Below are 25,498 nucleotides of genomic sequence, written 5' to 3'. Positions count from 1 at the left end.
AACAAAGCCATACCTTTTATCCTCTGACATACTGACCCTCCCATACATTTACCAGCTTTGAGAACCTTTGTGACTAACTTTATGGGTCAGAATCTAACAATGAGAGTGATGGAAAAGCTATTAGAAGATTCTAAAATTTCTGATAATTCCATGAGAATTATCTTCTTGCACCATACCCACTCAGTGTTACTTCTGTGTCCAAATTTTAGAACCAAAACTATGAAAAAACAATTCCGTGTAAATACCACCAAATTAACCAAGCAAATTTGACTGCCCAGCAGTAGCACTGATTGACTCTAGAGCACATAAAAAGGTAGAAACATCATCTGTGTTTCCCTAGAGCTTAAAGAACTGAGGAATTGCAGCATATAAATTATACAACCTGGATAGTTTACAGTACAGTCAAAAAAGACATATATTTGAGAAAAAATATCAGAAGACTCAGCCAAATAAAATGCTAAAAGCTGTCCAAACATATATTACAAAAAATAAACTGGCAAATCAAACATATAGAACCAATATGGATATGATTACATATGGAAGACAGGATTCATGGAAGAAATAACAATCTACATGTACTAGAAGACTAAGAAGATATTGAAAATTGGAAAGGAAGAAGGAGATAAAAAAATATGACTAATGCCTCAACCAAAGAGAATACAATGCTCTTTCTGCATGAAATGAGCAATAAGTGAATTCTGTTGCTCACAATCGAAAGGATTTAATATATTTACTTATTATCTGTACCAGGTTCAGGAAATAATTTGATGTTGCTTGTAATAAAAGATGCATATATCAAAACAATATCAAAAGTCACAAAAATAAAAGGAAGATGATGGTTAAATCAGAAACCTAGTTATTGCTATATAAGTATTACTATGAGTTCAAAACTTTTGGTAGTCAGGTCAAAAAATAAATTATGATTAATTACATGGCAATCATTACCTAATAAAATAAAGTTTAGTTTGGGAGGTATGACAAAATTTTCCTTAACAACTAAGTTAAAGAGGAATATACAAGAAGGATACTTATGTAAGGAAAGTAAAGATACCATCTTCATCAGAACTTTACAGAAAATACAGCAACAGTATTCAGAACAGTCATTTCTTGAGGTTATTCTTGATAAGAGTTTAATGCTATTAAAACACTAAATTCTGTAAGTTGGAGTGCAATATAAGGCTTACACTTGTTTGAAAATGTTATAAAGTATCTCTTTCCAACCAACTGGAACCATGTCAATGGAACTGTTCAGATGAATAAGTTTGCAAATATTGTAACCTATGTAACATACTAACAAAGTTGATTTTGGCTAGCTTTGGGGAAAGAAATGTTTTCCATGGGAGTTTTATTCATCTTGTTTTTTTTGTTTGTTTGTTTTTTGCGGTACGTGGGCCTCTCACTGTTGTGGCCTCTCCCGTTGCGGAGCACAGGTTCCGGACGCGCAGGCTCAGCGGCCATGGCTCACGGGCCCAGCCGCTCCGCGGCATGTGGGATCTTCCCGGACCGGGGCACGAACCCGTGTCCCCTGCATCAGCAGGCCGACTCTCAACCACTGCACCACCAGGGAAGCCCTCGGCTTAAGTGTTTTGACAAAATAATCAATATGATCCTCAAAACAAACTCTGCACTTGAATGGCAATGTAAAAATCATAATTCAGTCAAGGTGTTTTAATAGAAAGCGTCATTACTGTATACTGTATTTCTGGTGGTCTAACCAGATATTATAGGCACAGAGCTTAAATCAAAATATATAGCCTTGGACTCTCAACTCTTTCAAATAGGATTTTAAAAGAAACTTAATAGAACTAAGACTGAAATTTTCCTGTATCATTTATAAATATCCTTATTATCCCCTCGTAGATTGTAAGCTTTTGAAAACAAGGGTTAGTATTTTGCTAAGCCTAACATTCTCTATCAGGTACAGCACATCTTATAAGTGAGGTGCTCATTAACTATTTGTTGAAAGAATAAGTAGTAATAAGAGACTATGGTTGTCTCAAGTATGAGTGTTCGGTCCACTGGACTGAAAAATCTATGTCCTTTAGATACCAGATATGCATACTTTCATTTTCCCTAAATGAATGGCTACTCTATCTTTAGAAACAGCTAGCAAGAGGATCTCTTGCCAGGGGTCAGAGATTCCCCTGAAATCTCAAGAGTTCTGTGCTACAGATAAAAGAAAAAAATACTCAGGACAGTAATGTTTTTAAAGTAGGAGTTACCAACTGACTACCTTGGCTGTAAAAGTTACTTTGGTATGTCTCCTATAAATGCCAAAGTTTGAACTGTCCTTCCACCTAATGGGCCCCCTGAAGGAGCAGAATACAAAATAAAACCTCTAAAGAATCTTAATTTACTAAATATAGTTATTTGTATTACCATCTGAATGCAAAGAGTATCTATCCAAAAAAAAAAAAAGACAATATTGAGCTGTTCATTCAAACACTATTTAGCCAATGAGTCCAGCTCAATATTGAGCTGTTCATTCAAACACTATTTAGCCAATGAGTCCAGCTCCTTGTTAAGGATGCTCAAGGACTATGAGAGTGAAATCATGTGATTAGCATGGAAAACAGAAGCTTGTCTTCATGTTGCAGCGAAGCTAGGTCTCCAGTTAATCCAAAGACTGTAATAAGTTATTTTGATACAAGTTAAAAAGAAAAGGAAGCTAGAACATAACCTGTTATATAAGTTTTATTTTATAACCTCATATCTATCAATTAGGTATTATCTTGAAGTTGTTACGGATAAAAGATCTGAGGAATTACCCACAGACCATGCTAGACCATACAGCTTGAGCAAGAGAGAGTTTCTATTTACAGAATCTAAGATAGTAGAAGAACGAGTAAACACAAAGAACAGTTTTACACTATTCTTGGTGATTTTTCAGTAATGTAAAGTAGACTATTAAAAAGGACAATAATGAAAGAGGAATGCCTAAACCTACTTATGTTATAAGCTAAATACCAGCTCAAGTGAGTAAAATTTGTATTTTATGAAGATGAAATGTGATACAGATCTATTTTTTCAGAATTATGAAAAACTAATGGACCCCAAATTTTAGGGAATCAAAGGGGTGTCCTTTAGAAAATACACTAAATTACTAATACTTCACATCCATTCAGAAGGAATAATAATCAGGGAGTTAAGTAGAATAAACAGTATCTCAAGGATTGGAAACACCACTTAGACTAGGATTTTAAAAGATGTAGTGGCAAACAATATTTCCCAAGGAGTTTTTTAACTTAATATAATTAATCAGGAGACTTATAATAGATAAGATTCCTGGCTCCCAGCTATATACAGTGCTATAGTCTAAAAATCACCAACTGCTCATCATAGACTATAGAGAATAAGACAGTCATCAACAGAAATGCAGGATTATTTTAAAAATTAAAAAATCAAATCACTGATTTGGATATGTAATGTAATGTAACCTAAGTCCCTGGTTCTTTATTCAAAACATAAAGACAAACCCACCCCCCAACCCCCACCGCAAAAGAAAAGTAAAGAAGGCTTCTTGAATGCACATTATAAAAGGGACTGCTATCTACTTTGCACAATGATACAAGGAACTGCATGTTTAAAGAAACTATTAAAATTTCTCAAACTGAGAGAAAAAATTTGAGCCAAAATTTCATCCAGTTGGTCATTAATTTGGTTATTTACAAAAGTTTTTAAAGCTAAAGTTAAGAAACTGCAGAAAAGACACAATATGTGTATGTGTGTTTTCACCATCAGTTTAATATACCTGTGGCAGAATTTACCTTTGGATACCATAAAAATGTCGACTAAGATTTTCTGCAAAAACAATATCTGAATTTTGAATTGTAGGCTCCATTGATGGTCCAGAACACTGAAAGAAAGGCAATTTTAAAATTTAATTTGAAAACCTTTTAAAATATAAATCATCTGAGCAGGCTTAAAAGAAAGAAAATCAAGCAAATGTTCTTCAAGCTTGGAGGATGATTCATAATAAGCTGGAAGCTCCAAGATAAGTTCAACTCTACAGAGTAGCCAGCAAGTCTGGAAAAACAGGCAAAATATATTTAAAATGGTTTGTTAATATTATATTATAATAGAGAAATAAAATAACATTATCTATGTTTCCAAATTTTGGCCATCTCGTAAAATTTAAGCATCATGAGGGCAGGGACTTTGTCTCTCATGTTCCCAATTGTGTAACCAAGGTCAAGAACAGTGCTTGGCATAAGGTTGATACTCAATATATACTTGTTGAATGAATAAATTAATGATTTTTTTTTCTTGCTACTGTCAGCTATCATCCAGTGCCCATGACAGTTATTTACCAAGTGGTATCATACTATTCTCAATGAGCTGATGCCTTTCCTTTTCTTCCAAGAGAACAGCTTACTCATTTGATGGGGCTGCAACTTATATTTTCTACTGAAAAATATTGGCATAATGAGATGTACTTTAAAGATTTTCATATTAGTAGGTAAAACAATTATCTTCATATATTTCTCAAAACTGTAATAAATGATCATTGCAACTTGAAAAATCTAAACAAACAGTCTCCATTCACTCCACTTACATGTAAATAAAACTTTTTACTCAAAACTTCCTACTTGGGCAGAAAAAACAAAGACCACAATGCAAGTTTTTTGCTAACTCTGTAGCCTACTGGAAATACCAATGTAAATTTAAAAAAATCAAAGAGGGGAGTTTCAGTTAAATATATTTATTTGCATTACTCCAGCTCAGCTTGAGATTATATGACTGTGACTATCTTAGGGTAAACCTGATAAAAATAGCAACACCAACAGCAAAACTTACTGACTGAACAATCAATCAATTTATTCTTTCATTTATATGACAAAAGGTTAGTATTGTCATGGTTGATAGATTTATGATGCAATATTAAGAAAATGCATTGGTAGGAGGACAGCCTTAACATTTTAGTGTTGACACAAGGCAGAATAATCATTTATTTTCAGGACAGTTACTGATACTCTTCACAGTGGTTAAAAGTAGGGGTTTTGAAAATCAGAGAAATCTGTGCTGAAATTCCAAGTCTACTTGGAATTGTGGGACCTGCAGAAAGTTACTTAAGCTTTCTGAGCCTCAGTTTCCTTATGTGTATAATAGATTTCTAGTAAGTATCTCATAGAGTGTAAAAGATTAAATGAGTTAATAAATGTAAAACATCAAACACATCCTAGAACACAGTAAGTAGCATTCAATAAATGGTAAAAACTAGTATTATTAGATTAATAGGGCCTTTGTGCCCCTGCAAGAAACAATGCAGGACCATATTTAAAGTTACAGTTCTTATATTTTATATCAGTGCCAATTCAAACACTCTCTTCCTTCAATTAAAAATAAAACACATATTTTAAATGATTATTTTCTTGAATGTAAAAACTTACCATGACAACACCACCAACGTATTCAAAAGCACAATGAGCTATACAGCCATACTGAATAGTATAGCCAACAAGCCGAAAGGTTTTTCCCAGAACACCACGAAGCATAGTTCTATGTAGACTCTGCCACCATTGGCCTGATGGTAAATTTCAAAAAGTTTCATGATCAATACTATTTAAAAACACTTAAGAAATAGCTCTATTGTAAAATATTTTACAATCACCCAGAGTGTATTAAATGCCTAATATGGTTTGGTGCAGAAAATCAAGAGTTTATTTTCATTTTTGCCGAAGGTTTATTAAAATGGCAAATTATAGCCACTTAATATTGTGATCTTCTAAACAGAGATTATATTCAAATATCACTGGGTTTATATATGAATTAGATAACTAGTAGACTCTGAACTTGTCTCTCTCCTTTCATGCCTTGGTTATTTCTTGGTATTAAGGCAGATGTCTAAGAAATGATATTAACTCTTTCAAATACTAATAATAGTTTTTCATAGTGTTGCCTGCTATAGTACATCAGTTCTCGTCATAACATAATATAGGAATAAAGGGGAAAGCACTAGAATAGGTGTATGAAAACGCAAGTTTTAAACTGCTTCCTTTATTAATTTGCATGATCTTCAATGAATCACTTAACCTCTCTGGGCCTTAATAAAATGGAAATAACAGTATCTCACAGAATGGTTCTGAGAATCAAATTCAATAACATGTCAAAGTGGCTTTGTAAATTATAAAGTTACATTCAGTTTTCAGTTATTAACTATTGATATAACAATGAACACATGAATATTATGAAACAGCACAAAGAAACATGTATTTTTAGAAAGCTATATACCTTAACATACTGATATTACTCATTTAAAACAGTCCTAGTATTTGTCCCTTCCTTTCCATTTACCTGATAAAACTATGTTTCAAGCATTTCTCAACTAACAGCCTAATGCTTAGGCCAAGACTCCTATGCACTGTTCTCAGATTAAATTTACTAAAACACATCAACAATAATAATATGTAACATTTGCTCAATGCTTGGATATGTCAGGTTTTACAAATTAATCTCTGTGAGATAGATAGTATTACCATTATCATTTTATAGATAAGACAAAGGAACCTAAGAGTAGTAAACTTGCATGCTAAACATCACAAAATCTGAAAATGATACTCAAGAACTTAACCATTATGTTACAGTGACTTCCATATTACTCCCTTGCTCCCATAACCTCAATGGCTCTCTATCAGATCAAGTACAGATTACTCATTTTCAGAATCTTTGACAGATGGTTCCCATTCCATCCTCAGATTCCAACCTGATCTTCCCTGATGCTCCTACATGAATGAACTACTCCATCATACTGGTCCAGTTTACTTAGGGTATACTGCCCAACCAACACTTATGTATGCCAATACCCATGCCTGGAATATACCCATCATGATACCCATCATGTATCTAATTTTTAACTCTTCTCCAAATGCTCTCAACAGGCAAGTTTTTCCTTCTCCTCTGGGTTCCTATGGTTCCTTATGTTCATTTTGTAATGATTAAGAACACTGTTTCTAAAGCTGATCTTGTCTTGAGCAGGTATCCTGGCTCCACCATATTTTAGCTGTGTGGTCTTAGGAGGTTATTTTACCTCTGTAAACCTCAAGTGCCTTTCCCTGTAAAATGGCCTTAGTATCAGTACCTATCTCAGAGAGTTAGTGAGGATTACATGTAATCAGATATACAGTCTGTGTAGCAGAATATATCAATAAATTCTAGTTACTATATCATTCACTTGGCAATCAGCATGTGCTGTATAACCTCATAACATTAGTTGCATTTTCAAGTGTCTAAGTTTCTCCCTAACTTATGTTTAAATAAAATAATAGAATTTTTTTTTTTTTGGCTGCACCACATGGCTTGCAGGATCTTAGTTCCCCAACCAGGGATTGAACCCAGGCCCTCGGCAGTGAAAGTGCGGAGTTCTAACCACTGGACTGCCAGGGAATTCCCAATAATAGAATTTTAGAGCCCACAGCATAGAACTATGTCCTTTATTAGTGTTTTATTACTTATTAGTGTTTATTCATCTATTAAACATTTATTATGTCTTCTCCGGCAGCACCCCAAGAAATGTTACTTATGCTTTGTGTCACTCACCTACCTTAAGCATACACTGATTATAATACTTACCACACTGTATTATTCATATATTTTCCCTTATTACATACTATATTTGCTTATATGTCTGTGGGCAGTGACTGTGCAGTATTCATCTTTGGGTCCTTAGGGCCTACCAAAGAATGCTTGCCTGACTGAATTAATGAATAAATATTGAACCCAAATCTCCTATAATTTCAACATCTTTAGTATGATAAAAATGGTTATAAGGTTCAAAATGATTATCAGAAGACCACTAAGATTTTTGGTTAATGAGGAGACATGTTAATGTCATACTCATTGAAGAAAGAAAAAAACTGTCAGTAACATATTAAAAAGTGTTCTCATTAAATCTTTTAAGTAATATGAAATATCCCATCTTAGGAATCTGGCTTACAGTAATAACTGATGCACTTTAAAAAATACTGATATTTAGAATTTCATAAATAAGAAGTGATATTTAAAAACACTTCATAACTGAGGTTCAATTAATTCAGAAAAGACTGAAGAGGAATAACAATAATAGAACATTATTTGTAAAGTTAATTAGGTTGTGTAAACACTACTTTGCTCCCACTATAAAACTAGGGAAAAAAGTAGGGGTTAAGTCCGAAAGCTTAGCTTTGAAAATGTGATCTATGAAAACAAATCCTAAAAAGTAGTGAAATGAATATCACATTTAAAAACTAAAATAGAAATGAGCTTACCTGATGTTAGAGAGGGGATATATTATCAAACAAGAAGAAACACGTGGCACTCAGCAAGAAGATATTGTTAACACAGATAAAAGGTGAAATTTAGAGGGGAAATTAATAGCAATCTACCAAAATTTAAATAATTTGGATTATGCAATAGATTATGCATTTGGCTAAAAAACATACTAAAAAAATACAAAGATGCTATAACAATACAATGGTTCTGATTCACTGAGAGGCCCTGTAATTAACTCCCATTCAGAAGTAATTGGGGCCATAAAGCCTTTTTTTATTACTCAGTAAATGCTCGATCCCAAATACAATGTTTGTGATGAAACTGTCTCATAAAATAATAAAACAGATGAGTGATCAGAAAAAAGAAGTTAACAGACATTGTTTCTTCCCTAGAGATATTAGCAACAGAATGGTGTCTGAAGTGTCTGAAACTATTTTGGATCTTCATCTCCTAGATGAAAAGAGTGATGGAGCTATTTATGGAGGACTCTGAGGATCAAGACTACTTGGTCTTATATTTAAAAGTGCAATGAGGAGCACTGTTGAGAAATACTGAAATTGAGAATAAGAGCTGATGAATTTTTTTTTAAGAGAAATCTCAGAGTAGAAAGTAACATTCATATAAGACATAAATAAACCACATACACTGCTAGCACTCCGTAGATCTACTAGCAAAAGGGATTAAATAACACAGAGGTTTCAAACCTCTGGTTTACATAGTGATTTCAAGGGGTCCATGACTCTATATATGCATACATTTGCCAGATATCTTGTTTGTCCCTTTGGACTCACTCTCTACCTTTCTCCATACTGCTCTCTGCACTTGGAAAACTGACCTATATGAACTACATCAAGGCACTTCAGTCAAGCTTCGACTTCCAGCAGGAAGTCAGAGGAAGGAACGGTTATGTATTTTCCTGGCTCCCTCCCTCTAGAGTCTTCTCAGGCTGGCTATGTCTTTGGACGAAAGGTCATTGTCTCCAAAGGCAGAGGAGCCACTTTGAGGGGTTTCCTATTGGCCAAATTTGAGATTTAAAAAAAATAATAACAGTAATAAATAATATATTAGAATAAAAATGAAATCTACTGAGGACATTTTTTTAAATAGAAGTATGTGTTGGGGACAAGGAAAGTTCTTTATCAAAAAAATGGCAGCTAATATATATATATATAGAGAGAGGGAATAATGAAATTATTACCAATGTAATAATTCATTCAGGCAAGGGCCATTAATAGATGTTTAAAATTACTGGATGATGTTCTTGGATTAGAAGAATTAACATTATTAAAATGGCCATACTACCCAAAGCAATTTACAGATTTAATGTTATCCCTATCAAATTACCCATGACATTTTTCAAAGAACTAGAACAAATAACGCTAAAATTTATATGGAACCACAAAAGACCCAGAACTGCCAAAGCAATCCTGAGGAAAAAGAACAAAGCTGGAGACATAACCCTCCCAGACTTCAGACAATACTACAAAGCTACAGTAATCAAAAGAGCATGGTATTGGCACAAAAACAGACATACAGGTCAATGAAATAGAGAGCCCAGAAATAAGCCCACACACCTACGGTCAATTAATCTTCAACAAAGGAGGCAAGAATATACAATGGAAAAAAGACAGTCTCTTCAATAAGTGGTATTGGGAAAACTGGACAGCTACATGTAAAAGAATGAAATTAGAACATTCTCTAACACCATACACAAAAACAAACTCAAAATGGATTAAAGACCTAAATGTAAGACCAGATACTATAAAACTCCTAGAGGAAAACATAGGCAGAACACTCTTTGACATAAATTGCAGCAACAATTTTTGAATCTGTCTCCTAGAGTACTGGAAATGAAAGCAAAAATAAACAAATGGGATCTAATGAAACTTGAAGCTTTTGCACAGCAAAGAAAACCATAAACAAAATGAAAAGACAACCTACAGAATGGGAGAAATTATTTGCAAACGATGTGACCAACAGGGCTTAATTTCCAAAATATACAAACAGATCATACAGCTCAATATAGAAAACAAACAACCCAATCAAAAAATGGGCCGAACACCTTAACAGACATTTCTCCAAAGAAGACATACAACAGGCACATGAAAAGATGCTCAATATCGCTAATTATTAGAGAAATGCAAATCAAAACTACAATAATATATAACCTCACACGGGTCAGAATGGCCCTCATCAAAAAGTCTACAAATAATAAATGCTGGAGAGGGTGTGGAGAAAAGGGAACCCTTTTACACTGTTGGTGTAAATGTAAATTGGTGCAGCCACTATGGAGAATAGTATGGAGGTTCCTTAAAAAGCTAAAAATAGAGTTACCATATGATCCTGCAATCCCACTCCTAGGCATATATCCAGAGAAAACTCTAATTCAAAAAGATACATGCACTCCAATGTTCACAGCAGCACTATTTACAATAGCCAAGACATGGAAACAACCTAAGTGTCCATCAACAGATGAATGGATAAATAAGATGTGGTACATATATATATCTATATATAGAGAGAGAGAGAGATATATACGCAATGGACTATTACTCAGCCACAAAAAAGAATGAAATATTGCCATTTGCAGCAATATGGATGGACCCAGAGATTATCATACTAAATAAAGTCAGAAAGAGAAAGACAAATAACATATGATATCACTTATATGTGGAATCTAAAAAAATGATACAAATGAACTTATTTACAAAACAGAAACAGACTCACAGACATAGAAAGCAAACTTATGGTTACCAAAAGGGAAAGGCAAGGGGAAGGATAAATTAGGAGCTTTGGATTAACAGACACACACTACTTTATGTAAAATAGATAAACAAGGTCCTACTGTATAGAACAGGGAACTGTATTCAATATCCTGTAATAAACCATAATGAAAAAGAATCTGAAAAAGAAGAGATAGATAGATAGATAGATAAACTGAACCACTTTTCTATACACAGGAAACACAACATTGTAAATCAACTGTAGTTCAATTTTAAAAAATACTGGGTAAAAGGCTGTTGGTAAACAGGACATGTGCAAAGTATTAAAGTAAGTAGTTTATTATTTACAAAGGGAACAGAATACCTTTACATGAAGAGATCAAGTAAATATTACCTTTACATGAAGAGATCAAGTACATATTAACTATGTGATCAAATTTAGCTGCATAAATAATGGTAAAAACTGATATGTAGCTTCCTGACATGATGCAGTGACATACAGTACATCAACATCTTTGTACTATTCTTGCCAGAAGTGTATAACCTAAATCTAATGATGAACAATCAGACACATCTGTATCATAATCCATAAACAACTTGAACACTTAAAATATAAATTTAATAAAATAATAAGAGTATTATTTTAAATTATAAGAATAATTTAAAATACAAGGACATGACAACCAAATACAATATGAAATCCTTAACTGGATCCTGAAGCAAAAGAAAAAGAAAAGCAATAAAAGATATTATGGGAAATTTGAACATAGCCTGTAAATCAAAACACATCATCGTTTCAATGTTATATTTAACAATATCACGACTATGCAGAATGATCTTGTTCACAGAAGAAAAACACTGATTTAAAGATGAATGTAACTGTAACTTTCTTTCACATGGTTTACTTCTGCTACTAATAATATAGATAGACATATGTAGATAAATTTATACACACACATATACAAATATATACATACACACATATATGTGTATATATATATATATATATACACACATATATATGGAGGAATAGAGAAAGATAATATGGCAAGATGTTCACTGTAAATCCAGATGGAGTGTATATGAATGTGTATAACATTTTCTTCAACTCTATAACAGAATTTTTAAAAGAAGAAACACTTGGAGGAAAAAGGGTGTCCCCATAGTCATCAGGTCATTCAATCATTCAACCAATATTTATTGAGCTTCTACTATATGCCAAATACTGTGTTCAGCCCTGGAAATACAATAATGAACACGATGCCTGCCCTTATAGAGCTTATAGATTACTGGGTCAGATGTCACACACACATACAAAGTAGACAAACATGTAAATATATTAAATAATTTCCATAAAGGAAAAAATACGGTAAAGTGATACAGAATTATTGGTGGGACATATTTTTCTTAAGGATGAATCAGGAAAGATTTCTCTAAGAAAATACCATTGAAGTTAGGTCCTGAAAGATGAAATAACTATGGAAATTGTGGAAAGAACATTAAAAGCAGATGAAACAGAAAGCATGTGCTTAAGGAATTAAAAGAAGACTGGAGCACTGTGTGAAGGACATTAAATGAGACTAGAGAAAGACGAAAAATTATTCAAGTCTTGTAGAACTCTGGATTTAATTCTAAGACTAATGGGAAGCCACTGAAGGATTTAAGCAGGAGAGTAACATGATCTGATTTAGAATTTAAGATCACTCTCACTGTTATGTAGAGAAAGGACTGGAATGGGTGCAAGATTAGAAATGCTGGGAGGGTAGTTAGGCTGGACCAACTACAGAAGTGGCAAAGGAGATGGAGAAAAATGGACAGATTTGAGAAACTTTGGGAGCAAAATAAATGGCAAGGAAAAGGAAAGAATCAGGATGACCCTCAAGTTTCTGGACTGAGTAACTGGGTAAATGGAAGTCTATTTACAAGGTTCCTCTCAACACACACACTGGGATAGAAAATGAAGGGTCTGATTTTGGTCATGTTAAAATTGATGTATTTGTGAGATATCCAACTGGACATGTTAGAGACTGGCGCTCTGGAACTTAAAGGAAGTTTCATACATGGGAAGTCTTAAAAAAAATTTCTATCTTAGGACTATATTCTACTACAAACAAGAGAAAACTAGAATAACAGTAAAGTAAGGGATTTATTTTCTATTAACACTAGTTGCTATATCCAAGTTACAGGCAGGAAGAAAGAAAAAGTATAGAGTATCCTGATTAACTTTTTTCTTTTTTTAATAAATTTATTTATTTTTGGCTGCATTGGGTCTTCACTGCTGTGCACGGGCTTTCTCTAGCGTGACTAGCGGGGGCTACTCTTCGTTGCGGTGCGCTGACTTCCCATTGAGGTGGCTTCTCTTGCTGCAGAGCATGGGCTCTAGGCACATGGGCTTCAGTAGTTGTGGCTCCCAGGCTCTAGAGCGCAGGCTCAGTAGTTGTGGCACATGGGCTTAGTTGCTCCACGGCATGTGGGATCTTCCCTACCAGGGCTCGAACCCGTGTCCCCTGCATTGGTAGGCAGATTCTCAACCACTGCGCCACCAGGGAAGCCCATCTTTTTGTCTTTTTAGCCAAAAAAAAAAAAAACCCATCTTTGTTCCATCAACACCTAACTGGCCAAAACTATATAACTAAGTACAGTAAGGTGTACTTATAACTAAGTACGGGGGTGCTAAGAGAACACTGCTGTTCTCTTTATAAGCTTTGTAGCACTATTTGACCTTGAAAAATCACCTGAGCATTACCTGAGAAAAATTAAAACGTTAAAGAAAGTATGAAAGGGAGACATGGAAATGGAGACAACATATACAGTCAGGTCTTTGGAAAAGTTTGGCTATGAAGGCAAGCTAAACAGTAGAGCAGGGTTTTTCATTCTCAGCAGTACTGACATTTGGAGCCAGACAATTCTTTGTTGTGGGCAGCTATCTTTTACATTGTAGGATTTTAGCAGCATCCCTGGCCTCCAGATGCCAGGAGGACCCCTTCCCTAGTTGTGACAAACTAAAATGTCTCCAGACATTGCCACATGTCCCCAGGATGTAAAAAGGCCCTCAGTTGAGAACCACAGCAGTAGAGTAATAGGAAGAATGTGGTATTTAGCAAGTTTTTTAAAACACAGAAACACAGTACCATATGCTTGAGAGCCAATGGTAACAATCCCACAGGGAGATGAAGAGAGACTACTGATAAGTGAGGGAGAAGAGGAGACGGAAATAGAGAGATGCCTGAACACTGACATAAAGAAGGCAAGAGGAAGACTTCAATGCCAGTTTTGACAGAGTACTTATACCAGAATAACTTCTTGGTTGCAAAATCTGGATAAACAAAATAGCTGTTTAAAGGCATTAGGCAGCAATATAGGCAAGCCTTGAGGGGCAAGTATATATGAAAGAAGGGAAGAACATAAGGTAAACACATTCACTTGGCCTTTTCTCCAAGAATACTTGCCAATTTACAGTACAGGAAAATAAAAGTTTTAGCAGAAAGTGGCAGTTCCATTTGGTTAAGAAAGTGCTTGGAATTTATGGCCATCAAAGTAGATGGCACATGAGGGTCAAACTGTAGACAGGTAGGAACCATAAGTCGGCATGCAATTTTGCCACAAAATGCTAGTCAACTCCTAAACTGCTACCTGAGCAGAGTGAGACTCCAGAACCTCAGTAGAAAGCAGCAAATAAAAGGCTAAAAACCTAAACAGAGATGTTAGCAACCACAGAATACCACGCAATGTGAGGGAGACAGGGGTTGGACTTCAAGACCTTCCAAGGCTGGCCATGCTGGTTATGACTGCAGTAGGGTTACCACTGAGAGTGAGGGCAAAACTGAAAGGGATCAGCCTTAACAAAGAATACAACCCACCCTTGACAGGATTAAAGTGACCTGTTCACACACTACCTGGCTGCTGAGGAAAAACAAAACAAAAACTCTGAATTTGCATAGGAAGAATACATCAACGAGAACTCCCACAATATTTTCTATAATGTTGGAGTGGGAAGGCCTTTTTTATTTTTATTTATTTATTTATTTTTGCGGTACGCGGGCCTCTCACTGTTGTGGCCTCTCCCGTTGCGGAGCACAGGCTCTGGATGCGCAGGCTCAGCGGCCATGGCTCACGGGCCCAGCTGCTCCGCGGCATGTGGGATCTTCCCGGACCAGGTCACAAAGACAGCCGCTCCGCGGCACGTGGGATCTTCCCGGACCGGGTCACGAACCCGTGTCCCCTGCATCGGCAGGCAGACTCTCAACCACTACGCCACCAGGGAAGCCCAGGAAGGCCTTTTTTAAAACAAAACTGAGATATAATTCACATGCCATGAAATTCACTCTTAAAGTATACAATTGTAAAAGCTGTGTTCAAACACTGATAGTTTTGTTAGTTTGATAGTAGAAAAATGAAGGAGCTCTTAATTCAGGTTTTTATCTTCTCAATCTCATGAGCTGAGGTCAAGAGCAGAGACTGAGAACTCTCAGCATAAAGCAAGCTGGTAAACAGAACTGGTTACAGATGTATTAGTATTCTATTGCTTCTGTAACGAATTACCATAAAGTTAGTGGTTTAAAACAACACAAATTTATGATCTTACAGTCTGTAGGTCAGAAGTCCACTATGTGCCTCACTGAACTAAAAATCAAGGTTTGGCAGGGCTGCATTCCCTTCTGGAAGCTCTAGGGAAGAATCCATCTCCTTGCCTTTCCAGCTTCTCGAAGCACAAACGTTCCTTGGCTCATGGTCCCCTTCTTCCGACTTCAAAGTAAGCAGCACTGCATTTCTCTGACCATTCTTCCTTGGTCACATCTCCCTCTAACTCTCTGGCTTTATTTTGCCATCTTCTTCCACTCTTAAGAACCCCTGTGATTAAATAGAGCCCACCCAGATAATCCATGATAATCTCCTCATTCACATTCCTTAATTTAATCACATCTGCAAAGTCCTTTTTGCCATGTAAGGTAACATATTCACATGTTCTAGAGATTAAAACATGGATATCTTGGAGTGAGGGGTGTAATTATTCTACCTGGTAGCCACATCAAAATACCGACACACTCAACCAGTAGTTATCAAAGTGTGGTCCCCAGATCAGCAGGCATTTGTTTGAAGTGCAAATTCTTGGGCCAAACTCAAGATTTATGTAATCAGAATGGGAGTGTTGCTCGGCAGTCTGTGTTTTAACAAGTTCTCCAGGTGATTCTGAAACAGAATTTGAGAACAACTGCTCTAAGCTGCTCTAAGTGGCCAATGGCCACTTCTATCCTTGAGCAGCCTTGCTCATCTAGTCATTTATTACTGTGTGCCAGATAACGTACCATATTCCATGTGTGCTGTGAGAAAAGTTGGAAAGCTTTGGCATATAGAATTTTAATCCACCTAGGAAACAGAATTTACTACTTTTTATTCCCTATTACATTTATATTTTAAAAAACTGAGTTAGATAAATCAGGAGTTTGGGATTAACATTTACACACTACTATATATAAAATAGGTAAACAACAAGAACCTACTGTACAGCACAGATAACTATACTCAATATCTTGTAATAACCTATAATGGAAAAGAATCTGAAAAAGTATATATATATAACTGAATCACTTTGCTATACACTTAAAACTAACACAACATTGTAAATTAACTATACTTCAATAAAAAAACTGAGTTATTAATGTAGAGAACCAATTCCTTTAATGGGGAGTCTATGTACTCTATCACATAACTAATAGAAAAGCTAGGAAAAAAGAAATGAAAATTTAAAATTGTGACTGTGCCACATAATACAGGAAAGGAAACGTACAATAATCCTCCCCAGAAAACCTTTAAGAGATTCTGATTAAAATATAGTAAAACTCGGGCTTCCCTGGTGGCACGGTGGTTGAGAGTCCGCCTGCCGATGCAGGGGACACGGGTTCGTGCCCCGGTCCGGGAAGGCCCCACATGCCGCGGAGCGGCTGGGCCCGTGAGCCATGGCCGCTGAGCCTGCACGTCCAGAGCCTGTGCTCTGCAACGGGAGAGGCCACAACAGTGAGAGCCCCGCGTACCGCAAAAAAAACAAAACAAAACAAAACAAAACAAAATATATATATATATATATATAGTAAAACTCCACATAATACTGGCATAAGGGAGCAAGGTTGTTGTCTAATTTCAATGTTCTATATCTACATTATAGATTTTAAAATTTTTTCTTCCTATAACATAAAGTTAGAAAACACTTTGTCGGATGTAGGTAATAATGGCTTCTTTCAATATACATAAAAAATCCTCAAATACCAACCAAAATAACAGTAACAACAATTACAGCAAATACTTAAATAGTAGTCTTGAGTGCCAAGCACTGTTCTAGTTACATATATTAACTCACTTAATTCTTACAATAACTCTATGAGAACTCATTTTATCAAGTATCTCATTTTACAGATAAAGAAACTGAGGGACAGAAAGGTTAAGGAACTATTAAAAATCACACAGCTCATACACAGCAGAGCCAGAATTCAAAACAAGGAGGTTGGGTTCTAAAGTCCACCACTATGCTCTACTGCCTCTCAATAAAAATCAAAGAACTTTGTTGGAGACTATTTATAAAATAGGCATGGGAGAGAGGTTGGACTGACGTTAAAACTAGCTAAAAAGATGGAGCAGAGTGAACTCTAGAAGCTGAAAAACAAGTAGACATTTCTCCATCCTTGAAGTTTCTGGGAATAGGGGTACAAGTCTAAGATCTTGATATAGATCTAACCATTAAAGTAGGCTTTACAATGATTTCAGAATACCCAAAGCCACAAAGAAAATATCCACCTGATTGTTCAGGTCTGGAATTCCTTCGAAAAGAAGAGAAAGCGTTTTGTTTCAGAAACAGGAAAAAAGGTAAAGTGTCAGGGTTAATTGAAACTATCAGTTTACAGAAATTCATTTATTTTAAATTATAAGCAGTCAATCAAAGAAGTGATTAATATCATACTTCTTTTTGTTTTGATACATGGAATAGTTAGTGAATATATCAGCATTTAAAGAAGGATTCACATTAAGAAAACGTGAGAAGAGAGTAGGATGTGAAGCAGAAGACAAATCCCAACATCATAGTTTTGCTACATTTACCTTCATTTGGACAAGAAACAGCAGACTTATGACATTCCTGAGACCTCTATGATTTCTAAAATTCAAGAATATCTACAACAAAATACACTTTTCCCATAGAATTATATCTATCTATCTATCTATGCAAAGTAACTGGAAGATATATGTCCATTTCTGACCGTGAATGGAAGTTACTGTGACAAGAAGAGAACAACAAAGACTCATTAAGACATGGATGTTGAGTGGTGTACTCTGTTCAATAGCTAAATAATTCACTCTCACACAGCAGCCTCTCCATCAAAGTAATTCAAATTCCTGCCATTTCAAAATCACCTTCAAGGCTGCTCATGAATTGTTCAAATCTGTAATGTTAAATCTACTGTAAGACATGTGCAGAGGATACTTTTTACATTCTAGAACTGCAAATTCAAGGAGCATTTATCCCCATGATCAATGAAAATTTTATTTAAATCTATTTATTTTGATTCATTCTCAGAGGAAATAACTGACAGCACTTTAAGGTTTAAAGCAGTGAATACTGCTTTAAATTTGACTGCAGCATCAAAATAACTGAAGAACCTAATTAAAATCCAAATTTCCAGGCTCCCATCATGGAGCTAATGAATTAGAATTTGTGGGAGCAAGGCTGCAGAATCAGTAGTTTTAGTAAGCTCCCAGGAAGGAAACCCAGTAAAGAACTTTGTGCTGTCATTTGAGACCACTGAGACATACTCACCATTTTCAGAAACTTGACAAAATTTAACCATTCATTATTTTTAAACTAAATGTTAACTTTGGGATCATTCTATAAATTTTCATCATCAAATAAACTGTATAATGCTAACATTTCAATGATTTTGAAAATCCAATATTATTTTCTGAAGTTCACCTTTTATACATATATATACAAAATCAAAACTCATTCTACGTTTATAAAGCATAAGCACTTGACACTATTAATATAATTAAGTACCAGCTTCCAAACAGTGAAATACCAAAACCACCCCATTCATTTACCAATAATTCCCCAATGGCTATATAATCCATCTATTTCAGAACAATATACAAGTTGTACAAGCAATAGTTGAAGGATATTCATTCAAATGGAAGAAATATCATTTAGCATTATTACAGGCTAGCTGTCATGTGCCAGTCTACAGTTCATGCATGGCCCTTTAGGGGTAATACTAAGGCTCACAAATTACCAAAAAAGAAAAAAAAGTTTATCATCTCTTAAATAATCAATAAGTCCTATGATTCCCATCCTGCACTACTGTTACAGTTGACTTATTTTTTTTTTAATTTTCTTCATTTCTCCCATCCTATATCCCTTTTTCTTATCTCCAAAAATAACTCCCTTAACTTTTATTAAAGACACATTATGAGTCACCTGTGCAATAAATTTATTAGTTGTAGCTTTTAAAGATGAGTCAACTTTATGTTATCAACAAGGTATTAAATTCAAGTAACGGATACCTATTTGAAAAGAATGTATGTCACTGAGAAGACCCTATATGTTTACAATGAATTTAATTAAGATGAGTTTATTTGGGACTTTCCAAAGGAGATAACCATTTCTAGTCAAATAATAATGGCTAGGACAGGGAAGGAAAAAACACTTAATTCTCAAATGCCACTCAGTAAACAGCTGATTAAAAAACAGAAAAGTAAACAGTGACCATGTTTAATAAAAGTTTTGAGACAAATTTTATTTTGAAAGGAAAGCTACTCTTTTGAAATAATTATATAATACTATTATATAAACTACCATAGAAAGTTACCCTGAGAAATACACTACCTGACAAAATAATTTGAAATTACACATAAACCAAATATTGTATATTTAAAATACAAGTAATTATATTACGAGGATAAGGAAAAGTTTTTAGTCCACTTATTTCATGAATAGATCTTTTCAGTGTAACAGAATTTTACATAAACAGCTTTTCAAATAGTAAAAATACAAACAGAAGGCTAAAGAAGTCCTTTAAAACGAACATAATGCAGTTCAGTAGAAATATTATTAAGCTTTCTCATTCATTCACTTTAAATGGGACAACCAATGAAGAAACACATTTTGGAATACAATAGCTTGGAACCAGTTAAAAAAAATTCATTAAGAATAACAAATTTGCTAGGTAGGTTTGACCAACGATCGCGACATAAATTTATATTTTATTATTGTTTTTCTAGATAAAGACCTCATATGGAGAAAAGTAAAATGTACTACACATAAACAGAGACTGCAAGTAAATCAATATATTATGCATAATGGATGATTATATTTCAGTTATTCTTATAATTTCAAAAAGACTTTAGTCACCTATATTTAAGATTTTTAAGTTTAAAAACATTAAGATTAACGTTTTATAATCTATTTTTTCAAATATAAAGCTACTAAATCAAAAAACATAGTAAGATAAAAATCAAGTCCTATGAATAAATATTTTAAAAGTATTCCAGGATCATAACACTGACAACACTAATTATCTTTTCCAGTCTTGGCAGTTATGTTGCATACTGTTTGGGTGACTGATGGGATAATTTCACTTCATTTTCTCTCAGTTTATTCTGGACCATGTAAGAAAAGAATATTAAAATAATTAACACCTCTAAACAAAGTAGTTGATAAAGTTTTTGGTTGAAATAAAATGCTTAAAAAAAGAAAACCTCAATTAACTAATACATGATTCTAGAGCAAGTAACTAAACCCCCATCTGCTAAAGGAAAACTTTGACTAAGAATTTCTGATTTTAAAAAATAGTCATTCAGTATTGATATAAACTATTTTATGACTTTTACATAAGATCATACACTTTCACAAAGAGGCTTTTTTATCAGCAGTTTGAGTCAGCATTTCCTTAATTATCAAAAGTATATGTCGATATATTTTGGTATCATTAAACATTTTATTCACTAAAAATATTTAATCAGCAGGAATTGAAGCAGTCATAAAACAGGTAAAACGTATGACAAAACAAATTACTCCAATTCCTTATACCTATAGACAGTAGGATTTATTGATAATGGCCTCATATCTAGAAGAACACCAAAGTCTTTAATATTTAATGTCAAATATAAATCTTTACCAATAGCAAACACATTGTATCACCAAACTAGAAAAAGTATAAAAGACAATAATCAACTTTTCTATTTGAACATTTTAATACACTTTAAGTCATACATAGTTTATAGTCTATATATGTCTTCCATAATTTTGAGTCATATAGCTTATAATAAGGCAACATATTTTAAATAATAAAAAAGCATATTCTTTGCCTTGATCACCTGATTTTTTTGGTTGTTGTTTATAAAATTAATCATAGTTAGCAGGATAGAAATCGCTTTGAGCTTCATGAATGACATCCAAGAGATGGGAAAGGATTAGTTCTCAGTTGCTGCCAGTTATAGTGCCAGGTGGCTTTTTCTGCAGTGAAGGTGTTACGGATAATCCCATTACACTGGTACTAAATCTTGCAGACATCAAAATTATCACCAAGGTTCCTTTTCATCCCATCCTTTCCAAATGACTGGAAGTCGCTTCACCTGAAAGAAGTCAAATCCACATGCAGCTGCTGCTTTAGCAGACAGCAAACTCCCTGAGAACGCCAGTCGTGATTCAATTTTGCTGTGCTGGTGGCCCCCTATTCCCTGTCCAATAATACATCTGTTAAAAAATCCTACAGCTACAAATCAAGTTTAATCCTACTAGGGACCTCATGTTGGTCTTGTCTTCCAAAAAGGCAGCAGGTTCTGCTGTCTATCTGCTGGCGTCTGGGGAATACCATTTAAATCCCAGCCCTACTTAGAAGAATAAGCTAAGGATCACAAAACATGACCTCAAAAACCCTGATATGACTATATTCTGACCCAGAGGCATTCATTCTAGGTGAAGATTAGAACTTTGCATAATAAGATTACACAGCAAGTGAATGATATCAAGGGACTATCCATATGCAGCCGCCTGGTTTTCTATAGACAGCCTGTGCTCTGCAATATGCAGTGCAGACGAAAAAGAGCTTGGTCTTTCTAGCTGAAATAAAATAGATTCACATAAATTAGTTGGCCATTTCCAGATTCCTAAATCCCCTATTACATCTTTTATTGACAGCTCCGGTGAGGATAGCACAAATGTTATTCCTTTTCATTCTGTGCTTCTAGAACAATCATGCTCTGTAATTGAAATGTACATAGATTATGGCTAGAAATTAACATCTTGTTTGCTGTAATCTTGGATTACAATTGACTGTGTACATAATAAAATTAGGAAATCAATGGATGGATTTATCATCTCCAAGAAACTAGAGGCATTGTTTAAAGAACAGTTCAACATTTTGTGCCAACACTTTAAATGTATAAGTCACAAAGAGAAGTCAATAAAAATTTAAGTGAGTAAAAGAATACAACAGGCATCAGCCAATATCTACATAAAAGTTAGATTACATAAAAATTAGTTCATTTCCCTCAAAATTTAGAAAATGTGAATTATTCAGAGGTTTCACAAACGGGATTTTCTCCCTAAACCATACATGAACAAGAAGGTCAGTTACATATAATAAGGCCTCTACTTTTTTATAAAGTAGTTACAGTAGCAGTGTTTTATACAAATCATCTTGATCATTTTATACTTTAAAATATTTGAATACATTCAAATCAATTGTAATTCAAAGTTTTATAATTCTTAACTGTATACTTTTAAAGTACACAGTGAAGTAACCTCTCCTTATATTTATATATATACAGAGCATTTAAAATGTATGGAATCCTAGAAATATTTAAAAAACAATACTTTATGTTTAGTTTTCTTCCAAGAAAATGAAAACTGTACCAACTCTAAGCAAACATATATGAAAAAAGAGATTCATATTCATTCACCCAAATACCTATCCAGAAAAATTCTAAGAATGTGAGAAGAAGGAGTTCTCAACTTTAAAGAAAAAAAGAAGTATCAAGATTTGCCATGGGATTCTTATAAAATTAAGATGCTCGGTATACCTGAAATATGACTTATTTGACAAGTTTGATTTGCCCACAATTGTTGAGGAACATACTACATCCATTACGTTGGCCATTATTATCTCCTTATCATCACAATACCTGTAAGCATAGCTCCATAATATCTGATAAATACTCAGAGTCAGGTAACATAATTCTGATTTTGTGTATAAATCAGGCACCAATATTATTAGTGCTAGAGCTATAAAAAACACTATATGTAATTTCAACTTTATAGAACATGAATACTGTTTGATTATCTTTATTAGAATATTACAAGAAAATTAATGAAGAATGAAAAAATACACATTTCTGTTATGATTTTTATATGTAATACTCTAGAGCTACACTGTTCAATAAGGTAGCCATTAGCTACATATGGCTATCGAGCACTTGAAATGTGACTAGTCCAAATTGAGATGTACTGTAAGTATAAAATATACACTGGACTCTGAAGACAGTACAAAAAGAGAATAAAATATTTTGTATTAATTACATATTGAAAAGATAATATTTTGGATCTAATGGGTTAAATAATATATATATATGACTTGCATTATATTTCTCTGGAACAGCACTGCTCTAGCAGATCATACAATTTCAATAACATACTCCTAAGCTAACTGAAATTGTACTACTAATAAAAACACTAAAGCAGAGGGTTATTATGGAAAAACAAACATTCCAGTAACAAATCTGATAGAAAAGCCTAGTAAAGAAAAACAAAATGTTGTCATTTATTTTCTATTTCATATCTCTAGCTTAAGGGTAGTGGGGGAGAAGAAGGGACCAGCCAAATCAATGACCAACATGTACCAAAAAAGAATGTTTTATAGTTACAAAAATGCTTTAACCCAGTAAACAAAGGTTTTTAGAAAAAACACAGCTTGGGCAACTTCATAAAAGACTAGTAAGGTCTGTGTGTTATCCCTCAATGAGTCCAAAAAACAGCAACTTCAAAAAAGTCTGGATCTAGACAGGGCTGTGATTTTTGCCTAAGGTGCTATATAATTGTTTATATTCAAATTTTAAAACTACATTTTAAGTAATAACTATAATAGAGATTTGAAGCATTTAGTATATTTCAGAATTTTAGCAAAATTTAAAAGATCAATTTTATAAATTACTAGAAAACTGCTTTTTCATTATTCTCCTCATCATTTCATCAATGTAGGTAAAGAAAAAATAGTCCATTAATAAAAAGTGTTTTACAGAAACAAGGCAAACTGTAAATAGTTAAAGTATAAAACATATACCTAATTTAATTCAAGAAAGTTAATGGCTGATTTAGTATGACCACAGACAATTGATATCATACAATTAAAACACACAGTCTATCTTTGTCACACATTGGAATATTATTTCAATATAAACAATAGTATGTAAGGTATTAACTCATTTAAAAGTTGCTTTTTCATAATTATTCCTTCATAATATGTATCTAAAATACTAAGACTAAAGATGAAATATGAGTATCAATAAATAAGATGGGTAAACTCTAAATCAATTCTTCATGACCCAGCCATGTCACTTTTTCCTATCCTTTTAAAATTAAGTTCTTTTCTTTTCTGGTTACAAGTATCACACAGACATAGACACACATAGACACAAAAAAAACCCCAAAATAATAACAATAAAAAACTTTCTAGTCATCAATATATGAGTGCAATGATATTCAGTCTAAGCTAATCCCCAGACATCCAAATTCATGAATAAAAATTCATCAGTTTTAAATACACTGAGCCTATTAAGCAAGAACAAAAGCATATGCACAAAAGAGCTTTTAATATATTTCAAAGCCCACAAGAGCCATGGTCTCATTAAAATTATAAATTACACAAACATGGAATGAAGATTCAAACTGCAGTGCAGCTAAGCAGATTACAGAAAACCCCGCGTTCCATATGATAACACACCATGGCCCTCCCAGATGGAGGCTTGGAACAAAAAGGCCATCACCACAGCTAGGGAAAACCTCCTTGTGATCTCTGGTTTCTGTTCAGCAGATGACAGCCAAATAATATGTTGATTATTCTGTTTGTGCTGCTAAGCTTGTAAGATGGAATAAAAGCGATATGATCTATTGTGAACCCAATGCTAATGTGTTGCTCCACTCATAAATAATATGCTGAATTTATTTTGAAAATATCTTTTATCTGAATTTCAGTTTTCAAATGCATGAATTAAAATAAAAGCCAGTAGAAAATTATATTTAATGTTATGCTTTAAACTAAAAAATGAAGATGACAAGTGAAAAATATCTACGTGCTTAGTTAAGAGTCAAGTACAATCACCTTTCTTTAATTTCAGCACTGTGATCAAAGACAAAATATATTTTTAAATAGGCAATTACTCTCATGAAATATAAATGTAAAATTAAGTAATACAATAGTCATGAAGTTAACAATAAACATTATTGACAAGATAAAAACTAAAATACCAGGGTATATAAAAACACTTTGCTG

At 34.0% G+C, this 25,498-nt stretch overlaps 1 protein-coding gene across 3 annotated transcripts in view; it reads right to left on the bottom strand.

Moving 5' to 3' along the window:
• IMMP1L (inner mitochondrial membrane peptidase subunit 1) overlaps nucleotides 1–25,498 on the bottom strand; it is a 74,407-nt gene that overhangs the window by 21,501 nt on the left and 27,408 nt on the right. For all 3 annotated transcript variants that reach the window (XM_027115116.1, XM_027115117.1, XM_027115118.1), the window contains exons 3-4: nucleotides 5,391–5,524; nucleotides 3,768–3,856 (exon numbers count right to left, since the gene is read on the bottom strand). In XM_027115116.1, coding sequence (XP_026970917.1) covers nucleotides 3,768–3,856; nucleotides 5,391–5,495 — 194 coding nt within the window. In that variant the 5' untranslated portion in view covers nucleotides 5,496–5,524. The remainder of the gene's footprint in view (nucleotides 1–3,767; nucleotides 3,857–5,390; nucleotides 5,525–25,498) is intronic.

The sequence above is a fragment of the Aethalodelphis obliquidens genome, unplaced genomic scaffold, assembly GCF_003676395.1.
Source record: "Aethalodelphis obliquidens isolate GAN/ISIS:26980383/991018 unplaced genomic scaffold, ASM367639v1 scaffold14, whole genome shotgun sequence".
Taxonomy (NCBI): Eukaryota; Metazoa; Chordata; class Mammalia; order Artiodactyla; family Delphinidae; genus Aethalodelphis; species Aethalodelphis obliquidens.
This window is presented reverse-complemented; position numbering and strand designations above follow the sequence as displayed.